General features: G+C 41.4%; 3 protein-coding genes across 3 annotated transcripts; 1 reads left to right on the forward strand and 2 right to left on the reverse strand.

Annotated features, from left to right (window-relative positions):
• Positions 1 to 2,820: 2,820 nt before the first annotated feature.
• Positions 2,821 to 5,968, forward strand: LOC137912866 (leucine-rich repeat LGI family member 2-like). The gene is given in 9 exon segments (XM_068756999.1): positions 2,821 to 2,996; positions 3,149 to 3,220; positions 3,437 to 3,508; positions 3,852 to 3,923; positions 4,064 to 4,135; positions 4,389 to 4,558; positions 4,841 to 5,005; positions 5,131 to 5,357; positions 5,360 to 5,968. Coding segments are annotated over 9 exon segments (1,635 nt in total).
• A 1,722-nt stretch (positions 5,969 to 7,690) lies between these two features.
• Positions 7,691 to 9,880, reverse strand: LOC137912867 (extracellular superoxide dismutase [Cu-Zn]-like). The gene is made up of 4 exons (XM_068757000.1): positions 9,861 to 9,880; positions 9,607 to 9,804; positions 8,877 to 8,942; positions 7,691 to 8,273 (listed from the first exon to the last, which is right to left on the reverse strand). Exons 1-4 carry the CDS (start codon positions 9,878 to 9,880, stop codon positions 7,691 to 7,693), a joined length of 867 nt encoding a protein of 288 aa, XP_068613101.1.
• A 1,288-nt stretch (positions 9,881 to 11,168) lies between these two features.
• Positions 11,169 to 13,372, reverse strand: LOC137912856 (extracellular superoxide dismutase [Cu-Zn]-like). The gene is made up of 2 exons (XM_068756987.1): positions 13,282 to 13,372; positions 11,169 to 12,324 (listed from the first exon to the last, which is right to left on the reverse strand). The coding sequence occupies exons 1-2, from the start codon at positions 13,359 to 13,361 to the stop codon at positions 11,703 to 11,705; spliced, it is 702 nt and encodes a 233-aa protein (XP_068613088.1). The 5' UTR covers positions 13,362 to 13,372; the 3' UTR covers positions 11,169 to 11,702.
• Between the last annotated feature and the right edge of the window lie 144 nt (positions 13,373 to 13,516).

The raw sequence follows: 13,516 nt of genomic DNA on the forward strand, positions 1-13,516 counted from the left end.
GGGGGGGCGGGGGGGGGGGGGGGGGGGGGGGGTTGGCCCAACAGTTGCTCCGTGTGGAGGGCACACTGACAGCAATATCAAGGACAGAGGGCAGCCGTATGAAGCCTTTGTCGTGTTCACTTTTAACCCTCAGCGTCATGCGTGTGCTGTTACCGCTTTGAAATCCGTGCTTTGTGAACGGTGATGGAAACAAAACTGAGTGTTTTTATTCAGTCACTGCGCTGAAGTGCCATCTGGAGCGTCTCACTTTTCACTGAGAACACTTTTACTCTATTCCGATTTGTTGACTGCTGCAGTTACAATCAGACAAAACAATATTTAAATAAATGATAAGACCTTTAGATCGATAGATAGATAGCTCGTGTGTGTGTTTTGGAAAAGAAACCTTTAATAATTCAGACTTTAAGGGAATAAAAAGCACTGGCGCATGCAAAACACACACACACACACACAGGTTGAACTGACCTCCACAAAGATGATAAATTTAGTCCGCTATTTAAAATGGGGACACCACCCACACAAGCATGTCGAGATCAGTTTCTTACAGTGGCTACATTAAAACAGCAGGTGCTAAATTATGAGTGCCATTAATCAATGTCAGAAGCATTGAGGACAGTTTCAGCCCTTCCTCTCACACATCAGATGTTGACACAGAATGCACAATGTGTACCTGCTCTGAAAATAACCATTTGGGTGCGAAGGATAAGTTGGAGAGTAACACAGCAAATAGTTGGTGTTAACAAGTGATGATTTTTCCAGTAACAGAGATGGCGATTGCTCGTCATCTCTGTTGTTTGTTCATTCACAGAGCTGATCAAGATCAGGATCTGGGGGGGGGGCAGTTATTTGATAAACCCATTCAGCCGCAGCTTCAGTACTTTAAACATTGCCGATGAACAGAAAAGGCTGTGTAAGCATTTCCAAAATACATTCCACTTGGACTTGTGGCCGTTAGCAGCAACTTGGGAGTTTCTGATTCAGACTGCTAAGCCTTCTGCTGCTCCTGAGCGGGAACTGGAGAAGTTTGCGAGCCTGAGCACCTGCTGTGAAGCAGCCACCAGCAGCCAGACGCCTCACTTTTCCAGGTTACCCTCCTCTAAACCCCAAGACTTTCAAAGTTCAAAGGGTAAAAGGTCATCTTTGGATTTGAAAGTGTCATAAGTGAGCTACTTCAGTGGATGTAAGGGATTAGAGCGGCGCCCTAAACCGCAGATAATGATAGTGCACTTAAGGAGGATGCATAAGCTCTCGGAGTATCACTTTCACTGAGGATCAATACTTTTTAGTCTATAATGAGCCCCTTAATGTTTCATGCCTTTAAAATGTAAGAGATTATCTGCGAATTCATAAAGCTGATGCCTTTTCAGTTAGCTCTACGCCAAAATTAATTTACCGGTAAACTGATTTACAGATATTTTCCATTGTAAAGGTTTATCAAAATAACAATTTTGTATTTGAGACACAACCACTGAACAAAAACAGCAGACATAACTTTCAGCAATTGTCAATACATTGTTTTTTTTGGGGGGGGGGGGGGGTTGGGCACAAAAGCAAATAAATACATTTCATTGTGTTTTTAAAGTTGTACAAACATCCTAAACATGAGTAAAATGTAATGACGTGACATCAACTGTGTCAGAGGTCATGAATAATGGGCCTCTCCTCGTGTCCTTGGGAGACATATGGCTGGGCCTGGGGTGACGCGTTCGCAGACAGAAATGTAAAACAAACAAAACAACAATCTATGTGGATGTTTGAAGTTTCTTGATCACACCTTCATGGCTATGTAGAAAAGAATAGCAAAGCGATGTTGGCTGTGCTGTCGTCTGGTTTCAGCTTGCACGTGTCCTGAGTGTTTCAGGGATACTCTAGCCTAAAAACAGCAATGGCGGGTAAGAGCTTTCCTGAATTATGCCAGCAATGGCAGACATGTACGGTCGCTCCCTTCTTGAAATGGGTATTAGTTTCACTGGTGCTTATAAACTCTTGATCCTCCAGCAAAGGACGGCACCTTGTTAGGACTTGGTGCGACAACGAAAAAAACCTATTGTTCGTGAATAATGGCAGGATGAGGAACCAGAAACAAAGATAATGTAGTAGGAATAAAATATAGCTTTGGAGAAATTATTTCACCTGATCAGACTTTACCTCGGTCAACAGGTGCAGTTAAATATAGATAATTTAATGAATGAATTATAAATTACAGACAGCATTAATTTTACGGTACAGTATTTATATTTTTGAGTTGGAACCCTGTGTAATCCCTGTGTGGGAAAGAGTTAATGTAGTTTTAGATGCATCTGACAAATGAAACATGAAACGAATTGAGGTTTAATGCATTTTTATGAAAACTTAAAGTTATCTGAATATTTCAAATTGCAGGTAAAGAAAACTTGACAGAAAAAGTTAACTTCAAATTAGTCAGAGAAAAACTTTGGTTTTCAGCGGCTGCCATCTAGCGGTACAGTTATGCAACAGCATGCAGAAACCAGAAAACAACTCTGCGTGCGTGCGTGTGCAGGGATGCTGCAGCAGTGCAGAACTCTGCGGTTTCTCGATTTCCCATCATCACACTTAAAATTATCATTTTATTTGAGTGGCATTAATTTAAAAATATATGCATAATAACCGTGCGTATATTCATTTATTTTAGTGTATTTATTGAAAAATATTATGATTATAAATAATTCGACCCCCCTTCCCCGAACCTAACCCCCCCCCCCCCCCCCCCGCCCCCCCGTCCCGTCCCGTCCCAAACCGAAGATCATCCGGAGACAGGGCTTTGCTGTATTTTGATGCCATCACCGATCAAACAACAACATGGCATTCCCTAAGCAGTGGCTGCTGGCCGGAATTGCGCTTTTGTGTATTTATGGCGCAGCTGAATCTAAAAGGAATTTCAAATGCCCTTCAGGATGCGCTTGCTCCAAGGAGACAATCATCTGCGTCGGTGCGTCGCAGATTCCACGGACGGTACCGAATGAGATCACCTCGTTGTGAGTAACTAGTCATCCCACCAATAAAACGCTGCATCCAGTGGGACGTGTCACTTTTTCTGCTCTCCTGGTGCTCTGTATTAAATATAGTACAAGTGTTAACGTGCCCCCGGAACCGAGGTCCACTTTTATTTGTATGCTTGTTCCCACAGAAGCCTGGTAAATGGATCCATCTCTGAAATTACAGAAGGAATGTTTGCACTCATGCCCTCTCTTCAGCTGCTGTGAGTGAAATTGGAGACCGGTTGATCAATAACATCAGGGCTTACTGTGGGGGACGCAACACCGACAATAATCCTAATAATAAAATGTGAATTATTGCTGTTGCAAACGTTTTCATTCTGTTGTACAATGTGGAGTTAGAAATCAAGCAAAGAAGCAAAGAAGGATGTTTGAGTCTTTGTTTTACTCAGATGTCAGCATCTGTGTATCTTTTACAGACTATTAAATGCTAATTCTCTTACCACAATCAAGGACGATGCTTTCTCCGGCCTTCCACATCTAGAATATTTGTGAGTACAGTCTGATAATCCCAACAGAATTAAGTAATGCTGATTATTATTGTGATCTTTAGATTTTTTTTTTTATGAAATCATATCATGTAATAATTAAGTTAAAGGATTGTATTACATCATGACGTAAAAACAACTGCTAATGACTTCTCCTCTTCGTCCGATGCACCCGTCCCAGCTTCCCGAGTCAGCTCAACAGTCCCGTTAATGTGTTAGAAATAGCTGTATTAAATTTGATCATCCACGCTTGAAGATATATCCATCTCACATTAGACGATACTGTACAGTATGTCATTATTAATACGTTTGATATACATTTTGCTTGTCTGCGCTTATCAAACAGATTTATTGAAGGGAACAAGATCGAAGCGATCACCAAAAATGCCTTCCGTGGTTTGCGAGATTTGACTCACTTGTAAGTCTATGGATGTTCTCTTTACATGCAGCATCTGCAGCAGCTTATTGTTACATAGACAGAGTAATGATGCCGTTACAAAGGCCAGAATCTACAATACTAATATGCATGTTTTTGGTCTGTCTGTGCCTTCGGTTTAGATCCCTTGCCAATAACAAGATGAAGTCTCTGCCAAGGGAACTGTTTTTTGACTTGGATTCATTGCTGGAAATGTGAGTAAGCAGTTGTGGTGTCAGCAATGTGTGTGTGTGTGTGTGTGTTTTCATATATTGCAGTCCTAAGCAAATCAACCCATTGGATTTGGCAGCATTTAGCCTCACCTGAGCGTAGCTGAATGCTGCAGCACTTCTTCATCCAGCCAAAACAGCTGCCATCTTTAGTCATTCCTGCAAAGTTCAGATTTGGGAGATGCTGGTTTTTATTCTTTCATGTTCCAACTGACAGAGGATTCTTTCTGTGCTTCAGAGATCTGCGAGGAAACTCTTTCCAGTGCAATTGCATGAACAAGTGGCTCATGACATGGCTGAAAAACACCAACGCCACAGTGTCAGATGTGTTCTGTGCAGGCCCCAGTGACATGAAGGGGAAGCGACTCAATGACCTTCCCATTCCCCCCGGCGGCTGCATCTCCACAGGTAAACAACAGAAGACATGTTTGTAGGTACAGGCTGAGAGGCAAACAGAAAGAAAGAATTTTCAAATTGATATAAGTGTTAAATAATTCACCAGGAAGCCACCACGCACTTTTCCGCCTCTCATTTAAATCAAGTATTAAAATAAGTAAACCCAAAATAGACGCAGGTACTGTCCAGTGTCTCCCAGAAACGTATCACAGCATGAAATATATGATCAAAGCATTGAGGTTCTACATTTGTTGTGCAATTTCATCCGTTTCTGTTCTTGTCTGCACCGCTCAGACTTTGTGCGTCATCAATCCATTCCCATTCAGTCCATGTCAGATGACATTTTCTCCTTCAAAGAGGACATCTACGTGGCGATGGCTGCCCCGAACTCCAACAGCTGTGTCATCATGGAATGGGATCACATTGAAATGAATTTCAGGAAATTTGACAATATAACAGGTTTGATAACAGACAAACCAAAGTTGTTGTTGTTTAAACAATCATTCTATATTTTCAGTCAAAAAAAAATATTGCCATTGATTTCATCTTGCTTTCTGTCACTGACAATTTTTCTATCCTCTCAGGGAAGTCTGTTGTTGGATGTCGCTCGATTCTGATCGACAATCATGTCCTGATAATTGTCACGCAGCTCTTTGGCGGCTCCCACATTTACAAGTTTGACAGTCAGCAAAACAAGTTCGCAAAGTTTCAAACTATAGAAGTCTTCAACGTCTCAAAGCCAAATGACATTGAGGTCTTCCAAATCGATGGCGAGTGGTACTTTGTGATTGTGGACAGCTCCAAGGCCGGCGTGTCTCTACGCTGTACAAGTGGACGGACCAACCAGGCCGCAACGAAACTGGCTTTTACTCCTACCAGTTTCTCCACGAGTGGTTCCGTGATACAGATGCCGAGTTTGTCGCGGTGGATAGCAAGTCCTACCTCATCGTAGCAAGTCGCTCTCAACCACCTGTCATCTTCTTGTGGAACAAGAGCGCCAAGAAGTTCCTACTTCACAATGAAATCCCGCATGCCGTCGACATAGTGGCAGTCAAAGCCTTCCGGCAGGACAGCGACTTGTATCTGGCCATGACTTGCTACATCGGTGACTCCAAAGTCCTCAAGTGGGCCAGTAAGAAGTTCACTGAGGTGCAGGCCCTGCCTTCTCGAGGAGCGATGGTCCTCCAACCCTTCACCTTCACAGGCCGGCACTACCTCGCGCTGGGGAGCGATTATTCGTTCACTCAAATCTACCTCTGGGACGTGGACGCGAAAGCATTTCAAAAGTTCAAGGACATTTATGTGCAGTCGCCTCGGTCATTTACAGCAGTGATGACTGACAGGAGGAATTTCATCTTCTCCTCCAGCCTGAAGGGGAAATCACTCGTTTTTGAGCATGTAATTGTAGATTTAAGCTTTTAATGCCTTGCAAAAATGAGGACTAATGAAAGTACGGTGTTGATATACCACAAAGGAGTCTCAAATGCTGTTTATCTTACTTATGCAACTATATCTGAGTTTTCCTTTGAGGCAAATGTCTTTGGAAAGTCTCTGCAAAGCTTTTGCAGCAATTAAGGAGGTACAATTAATTATAGTCCTTAAATAGTGAAGTGGAAACTAGAGCTGCTCAGATGATTTCACCTGTGTGGAAATTTCTCCACAAATGCAAGCAAAAAGTTAAATGTTAACTTAAAAAGCTATAAACTGAGTAAAATGTTTTATTTTACAAATGTGTTTTCTTCATATCCAAAATACAACTGAATGTATTTGCTGAATATTGTATTATGAGCTTTTGGCCTAACTGTACAACATTTATAACTAGCTACTGTGTGAACAGAGTGCCTGATCATAAAACACAAAAAAAGAATTTACTCTTGATTCATATGCAAAGTACAGAACACTGAATGTTGCTCTGAACTACAATCACAAGATTAACTGTGTGCTGCTCAATGAATTTAAATAATTTATTTATGTCAAGACACAACTGTGTACTCACTTAATCACTGATTTTACTTTTCACAACTATGGTATTGGCAACTTACAATATCCTGTGCCTGTTTTAAAGGTTTGAACAATGCTACCAACTATGCCACCGTGTTGGTGAGGAACCCCCCCCAACTGTAGCAATAACAAAAAAAAGCTTGATCCCGGGTTGGGGTTCGAAGCATGTGTTGGACCAGGCTATTCAGAATTCCATGTTGAAGGACTACCAAGCCCTCAGAGTTGTTGAGAACGAGGGGTTCAGGGAAACCCTTAATGCTGATGTGTTCTCTGCAGCTGCAGCAAATTATGAGGAGCAGAACCTCCGCTCGAATCATAAGACGGAGCTTCCGGATGAGACAGATGTTTGTGATAATCAGGAATTCCAATGATAAAAGAGATGCATTTTAAAAGTGATGCTGATGAACACTTGCCAGGGTGAGAATTCCAAGGACTAAGACATGAGAATTTCATTCACGTTGCATTTCTGCTGGAGTAAGACGCCGATTCAGTTTTTGATTTTTACTGCAATTCAAATTTATTTCAAGATGCACAGAGTTTGAAACCATGGACGCTGCTTCGACATGAATTGTCAGAAACATTCTCCTTGACTTGAAACATCAATCATAATCTCATAGTATTGATCACAACATCAGCAAATAGAATCTTTTGTGAACAGTGTCTAAAAACATTGCAGTGCTTTTCTTTTCTTTCTTTGTTTTTAAATTGCCTCAAACAAATGTAGTCCCTTCATATCCCCATTTATGACTCACTAGAGAGGCATGGTAGGACGTTTTTCGACAGGGAACCTGCCCTATGCCTGTATTTCCTTAAATCTCTGCAAAATAAGATGTTCTAGGTATAAACCCAAAATGTCATGTCCCTGATAAACTGATGTTTTGTGACACATTCCTCTGAAAGTAGATATTTAATCTAGATCAAAGTGGTCCGATGACCCAAAACCTCTGCCTATATGTAACATCTGAATGAATCTAATTCATCATGAGTATCGTGGGCAAAGCTATTATTATGTCCTGCTACCGTTGATAATCCACTGTTCAATATTTATAGATTGAATGATTGATTTTTTTTATGTGATTAAAAACAATGGATTGAATGAATGATTGAATATAAAGGCTGAAGCTTTAGCATATACCGGTGCTGTTAGTGAAGGTACACTGTTGAATTCCAAAGGTCGGAGGAGCAAATTCCAATAACGCAGCAGGCGATTCTGTTCCCTGCATTTCCGTGCACCAGACTCCCGGGACTCCCGCCTAGCCCCATGTCATCTTCGTCATCATAGACCACCACCGATCTTCCGTAAATAGACAGATATCCATAGAGTGATGCATTAGATGTTAGCAGTTCATCGATTATTCCCAACACAGGCAGAAAATTTTTCAAGTCTCCAAGGTGGTTGGGGTGAACTGCATCATGCGGATCATAGTGTCCGCCGGTTGATTCACAGCCGTCGCTCAGGTCTCCGTACTCATGGATGTGTATAGCTCGGTACAGAGGGCCACACGCTGTGGGGAAGCCACTGATGTTGACATAGATTTCAAGCTCGCTGTCAGAAGTATTTTGCTTAAACAGCACCTGGCCAGACACGTTTAACAGACCCGGAGCCAGTGTGGAGCTGGGTTCAACTTCACAGGCTGCATACAGAGTTTCGTTGTCATGGTGACCAGAGACACATGGTTGACAGCTTGCCAGCACAAGCAAAATGGCCCCTGTTAGAACCATTAATCTGAAAGAAAACAAAAATCATCAGTGATGAGGGCTTTGCATATATTGACATTAGTATATTTCTAATATTTCCAAAGGCATGACAATTAGGGAGAAAAGATAACATGAATGTTGACTAACACGACCTTGGGAGAGGTCAGCACTAATTATTCCTACAGTGGTGCTAAAAGTGTCCACGCTCTGGTGGATTACATATAACAAACCCAGGACCAAGATGACATCAGAGGGGGGGGGGATTGCTGCTGTAACCAGTGCTAATGTGAACACATTAATACCCGAGTCTGTAAAATCCTGCATGCTGGAGTTGTGCCAACTTAGAAATTGATTCACTTTAAGAATGGATGATTAATGGTGGGAGCCCAACTTGGCCAATACAGTTGAATAAATCAGTAAAGGTAAGTTTGCCCTATTTAACGTTTTTAAATTAGTGGTTTTAAATTAGTAGTTTTTAAATATAGTGGTGAAAATGCCTATACTGTACTTCCTCTACCTGCAAGAAAATGCTGAGTAGCAAAACAAAAACAAATACAGGGCTAGATTTGATCGAACGTTACTTTCCCCACTGACAAACTAGAAGTGAAACAGTCAAACGGAGAGAACTCACCCATGGAGACCCATCTTCAGCATGAACAGATCTTCCTTTGTCGGTGGGTAACGGTTCAGCGGTGATCTGAAGGTGAAGAGAAAAGCTTTCATATTTATAATCATGTCGGTGGGGCGTTGTTTCCCCAAGCCTGCGATAACGGGGGGGGGGTCTCGTCCACCCAGTATCTAATTTATTACTTTTAATTTTCTGATTAGGTGAAGCTCATTCTGTTCCTGTTCAAGTAGATTCTGAACAGATTCTATGTCGTGATGGTTCGAAAGATTTCTGGAAAACAGGAACAGTTTAAATTTAATTTGTTTAGTCTGTGCTGCTCCTCCAAGTGTTTGCCTTTTTACATTTAGAATTACTGTATCTCAAAAATGTGAATACAAAAAAAAAATGCACTGAACAGCTGGTATCTTAAAGAGACCACATTTAATTTTGCAACCGATCGTAGAATCAGATTTATTTAATTGTTTTTATTATTTTTGTTAATGTTCTATTATTTATTTGAAGTAATTTCATATATTAAGCTCTATATTATAGCTCTATATTTATAGATAACTACATAACTACTTTTGTTAATTTCATGTTCATAATACAGGTGGGTTTTTTTAGCAAATCTTTGCGGTCTTAAACATTGAATCGCACCAAAACGAGGAGTATTTGGGACAAAAGGGTGGATTGTAGTGGCCTCCAGTTAAGGAGCACCCCGGGCCCCGGGGTCTCCATACTGGTGAATGTATACTCAGAGCTGAGCATCGCTATATCTACGAGGAAGCCACGGATGCTTCGATGGACTTCAAGAATACCTTGAGGAAAATCTTGCTTAAACAACACCTGACCTTTGGCTGGACCCTCAGCCAGCGTGGAGCTGGGTCTCATTTTACAGGCTGCATACTGAACACCACTGTTCTCCGAGACCTCTGCTGGAGCCTCAATGTCACTGTGAGCAGAGACGCGTGCTTTTCACACAATACAATACTATCGTCAGAGTATTACAGCACAGCAGCGGCACTCATTTTTCGGCCCACTTCGCCAAAACCTTATCTATATTTTAAAGTCCAATATATCTATATGCAGGAATGCTTTTGGGATCAATTTCACTGAAGTTTGGTGATGCGTATCTAATTTTTCTGAGTAAACTGTCTGAAAACAGTTTTTAGAGAAATCACTTTGATAAACCTAATCACAAATGTGCACTCACTTATTAGGATAACCCTCCCAAAGGCATGATGATTCGGGAGAACATGAATGTTGGCTAACGCGACCTTGGTCATGTCAGAGAAGATGTCCAGCAGAGGTGATGTCAGAGAGGTCAGCACTAATTATTCCTACAGTGGTGCTAAAAATGCCCACGCTCTGGTGGATTACATGGAACAAACCCAGGACCAAGATGACATCAGGGGGGAGGATTACTGCTGTAACCAGTGCTAATGGGAACACTAATACCCGAGTGTGTAAAATGTTGCATGCTGGGAGTTGTGTCAACTTAGAAATGTATGGTTGTCGCATTTTTTATGTTCTTTTATCGTTTCTTTCTTTCCCCTGTTCTATCGTCTCTGCATTGGCTTCCTGTTAGAGCAGGAATTGCATATAAAATCCTTCGTCTTTCTTTTAAAGCCCTCAAAAACCAGGCCCCACGTTCGACATGAATTGTCAGAAACGTTCTCCTTAACTAGAAACCTCAGTCATCACAACATCAGCAAATGGAATCTTTTCTGAACAGTGGTTAAAAACATTGCAGTGCTTTTCTTTAAGAAACAAATTGCCTCATACAAATGTAGTCCCTTCATATCCCCATTTGTGACTCACGAGAAAGGCATGGGACAGTTTTCTACAGCGAACCTCCCTCTGTCTGTGTTTTCTTAATTTTCTTTCAGTAATATACTGCATTTGGACAGTTTCTGGGCAGCCACCCAGCCAGCAGTTTCATGTCTAACTATCTCTCTCCCGCTGCTCTTAGCCTAGAGACAACACAAAACTGGCTCTTTGAATCCTCACGTGGGTGTATTTTTTGCTTTAATCTTACATTGTGAATAAACCACAAAATAAAATGTTCTTTGTTTGACTTCATGTTTTCATTGTCGACATCACTCCCTCTCTTATTCTCTCACTAACCTATGTGATCTTTGTCTGGACTGTTTTTTGCCGGAGGGGGCAACAACCAGCCTTCAACAAAGCAGCAGCTTCAGGCTGTCTTCTTTTCTTATTGTGTTCCAAACACTCGCAGTCGCAATTAATGTGAGAAATGTATTCACCTCATTCAAAGTGTTCAAATTCAACAACCGTCAGTCCTTTTGTTTCATTTGTTTCAAAGTATTTTTAATTATGAAAAGACATCATTGCACAAATATTGTGTCACAGTATACGTTTAGTTGCTTAGAAAGTGTTGCATTTTCTTTCAGCCATCCTTTTATTTGATGCTGTGACTAATTACTTCTAAACAAATATTTGCCAAAGTACAAGTATTTTTCAGTTGATGCTGAACAAAAAAGATCTTGGAATGGAAAATAAAATGCTCAAGGTAGAGACTCAAATAATGATTTAGGTCATTTCCATGAGAATTTGATGTTTTGTGGCACGCTCCTCTGAAAGTAGATATTTAGTCTATGTGTAATATCTGAATGATTCTATTTCGAGTATCTTGGGGAAAATGTCTACATAAATTCTTACAGTATTATGCAAGGCCTTTGCTACTATTGACAAGCCACAGTTCAATATTTAAGTATAGGAGAGATATAATGGATATACATTTTCATGGTATCAGCCATGGAATGCAAGGAATAGAATGAATGATTGAATAAAAAGACTAAAGCTTTAGCATAAACCGCTACTGTTATATTAATATTTCCTCATTCGCCTCCTGTTTGTGTTCCAGAGGTTGCAGGAGGAAATTCCGATAACGCAGCAGCCGAGTCTGTTCCCTGCGTTTCCGTGCAGCAGGCTCCCGGCGTCTCCGCCTTTTCCCATGTCGTCTTTTTTTTCATGGATCACCACCGCCCTTCCGAGAACAGACAAATGTCCAAACAGTGTTGCATTGGATTGCGTCATTGCATTGATTTTCCCTTGCTGAGCCTGGAAATTTCCAAAGTCTCCAGGGTGCTTGGGGTGATCTTCACTATGAGGATTGTAGTGGCCTCCGGTTGAGGAACACCCCTTGCTCAGGTCTCCAAACTGATGGATGTGCACCGCTCGGAGCTGAGTGTCGTTGTCTGGGAGGAAGCCATTGATGCTTAGACGGACTTTAAGCATACCTTGAGGGAAATCTTGCTTAAACAACACCTGGCCATACACTTTGGGCAGCCCCTCAGCCAGTGTCGAGCTGGGTCTCATTTTACAGGCTGCATACAGAACACCACTGTTCTCCGAGACCTCTGGTGGAGCCTCAATGTCGCTGTGAGCAGAGACGCATTGTGGGCAGCCTGCCAGCACAATCAACACTGCTCCTATTAGACTCATTGATCTGAAAGAAATTAAAATCATGAGCGGCGACAGCTTTGCAGATTATTTATCCATGCATTTATTAACATTATTATATTTATAATATATAAACATACGTGCTTTTCACACAATATAATACTATCGTCAGAGTATTACAGCACAGCAGCACCACTCATTTCTCGGCCTCACTTTTTTTCGAGAAATCACTTCTATACACCTAATCACAAATGTGCACTCACTTATTAGGATAACCCTCCCAAAGGCATGATGATTAGGGAGAACATGAATGTTGGCTAACACGACCTTGGTCATGTCAGCACTAATTATTCCTACAGTGGTGCTAAAAGTGCCCACGCTCTGGTGGATTACATGTAACAAACCCAGGACCAAGATGACATCAGGGGGGAGGATTACTGCTGTAATCAGTGCTAATGGGAACACATTAATACCCGAGTGTGTAAAATGTTGCATGTTGGAGTTGTGTCAACTAGTTGCATTTTTATGGGTTTTTGTTTTGTTTTGTTTCTTTCGGTCTTTCTTTCCTTTTCTTTTTAAATAGCTTCACTATAGTGGTGAAAGGTTCTACACTTCCAAATATAATAAAATGCTGAGTAGCAAAGAAAAAGAAAGAAAAGGACAGAGCTATGTGTTACTTTGCTCTGCTGACAAAGTGTTGTTTTTTTACAGTCTAATATTTATATAAAATACAACATATCACAAATATTATGAAATGTTACTTGAACTGAGAAGTTTGTTTTTGTCATTTTGCTGCGTGTCAAGCTTCACACATTCACTGTGTGAAGCTTGCAGGTGGTCGAGACCGCGTTATTGCGCTAATACACATCATCACGACTAACAAAGGCGCACGGAGCCTCATTACGCGTCCGGTTCCAAGAAGAATCTATGTCGCAGATCTTTTTTTTTTTTTTTTCGTGCAAATCAAGTCAAAGAACCCAGAGGCTTGGCAAAGAGCACTCACCCGTGTAGAGCCATTATCAGCGTTCGCCCGGAGTGCAACGGCTCAGTGGCGATAGAAATGTCAGGACAAAACGCGCTCATGTGACCGTGGGGCGTCGCGTCCCCGAGAGTGGAGCAAGTCTGCGAGGGAGGGAGGGAGGGAGGGAGGAGATCGTGCGTTTTTATTTTTTTTATATTTTATTATTTTTGGTATTATTTAAGTCGCGTTCTGCCATTATCGTAAAGGTTCTGGAAAA

Source organism: Brachionichthys hirsutus, unplaced genomic scaffold (assembly GCF_040956055.1).
Source record: "Brachionichthys hirsutus isolate HB-005 unplaced genomic scaffold, CSIRO-AGI_Bhir_v1 contig_248, whole genome shotgun sequence".
Taxonomy (NCBI): domain Eukaryota; kingdom Metazoa; phylum Chordata; class Actinopteri; order Lophiiformes; family Brachionichthyidae; genus Brachionichthys; species Brachionichthys hirsutus.

Excerpts from the sequence above, each read along its gene's own strand:
- LOC137912867 (XM_068757000.1), bottom strand. The coding sequence starts at position 9,880 with ATGAGTGCCGCTGCTGTGCT. Across the intron at positions 9,805-9,860 it reads ATGAGTGCCGCTGCTGTGCT|TGACATTGAGGCTCCAGCAG; the intron begins GTAATACTCTGA and ends CTCTGCTCACAG. Across the intron at positions 8,943-9,606 it reads ATAGCGATGCTCAGCTCTGA|ATCACCGCTGAACCGTTACC; the intron begins GTATACATTCAC and ends CTTCACCTTCAG.
- LOC137912856 (XM_068756987.1), bottom strand. The coding sequence starts at position 13,361 with ATGAGCGCGTTTTGTCCTGACATTTCTATCGCCACTGAGCCGTTGCAC. Across the intron at positions 12,325-13,281 it reads CTGATAATGGCTCTACACGG|ATCAATGAGTCTAATAGGAG; the intron begins GTGAGTGCTCTT and ends AATTTCTTTCAG.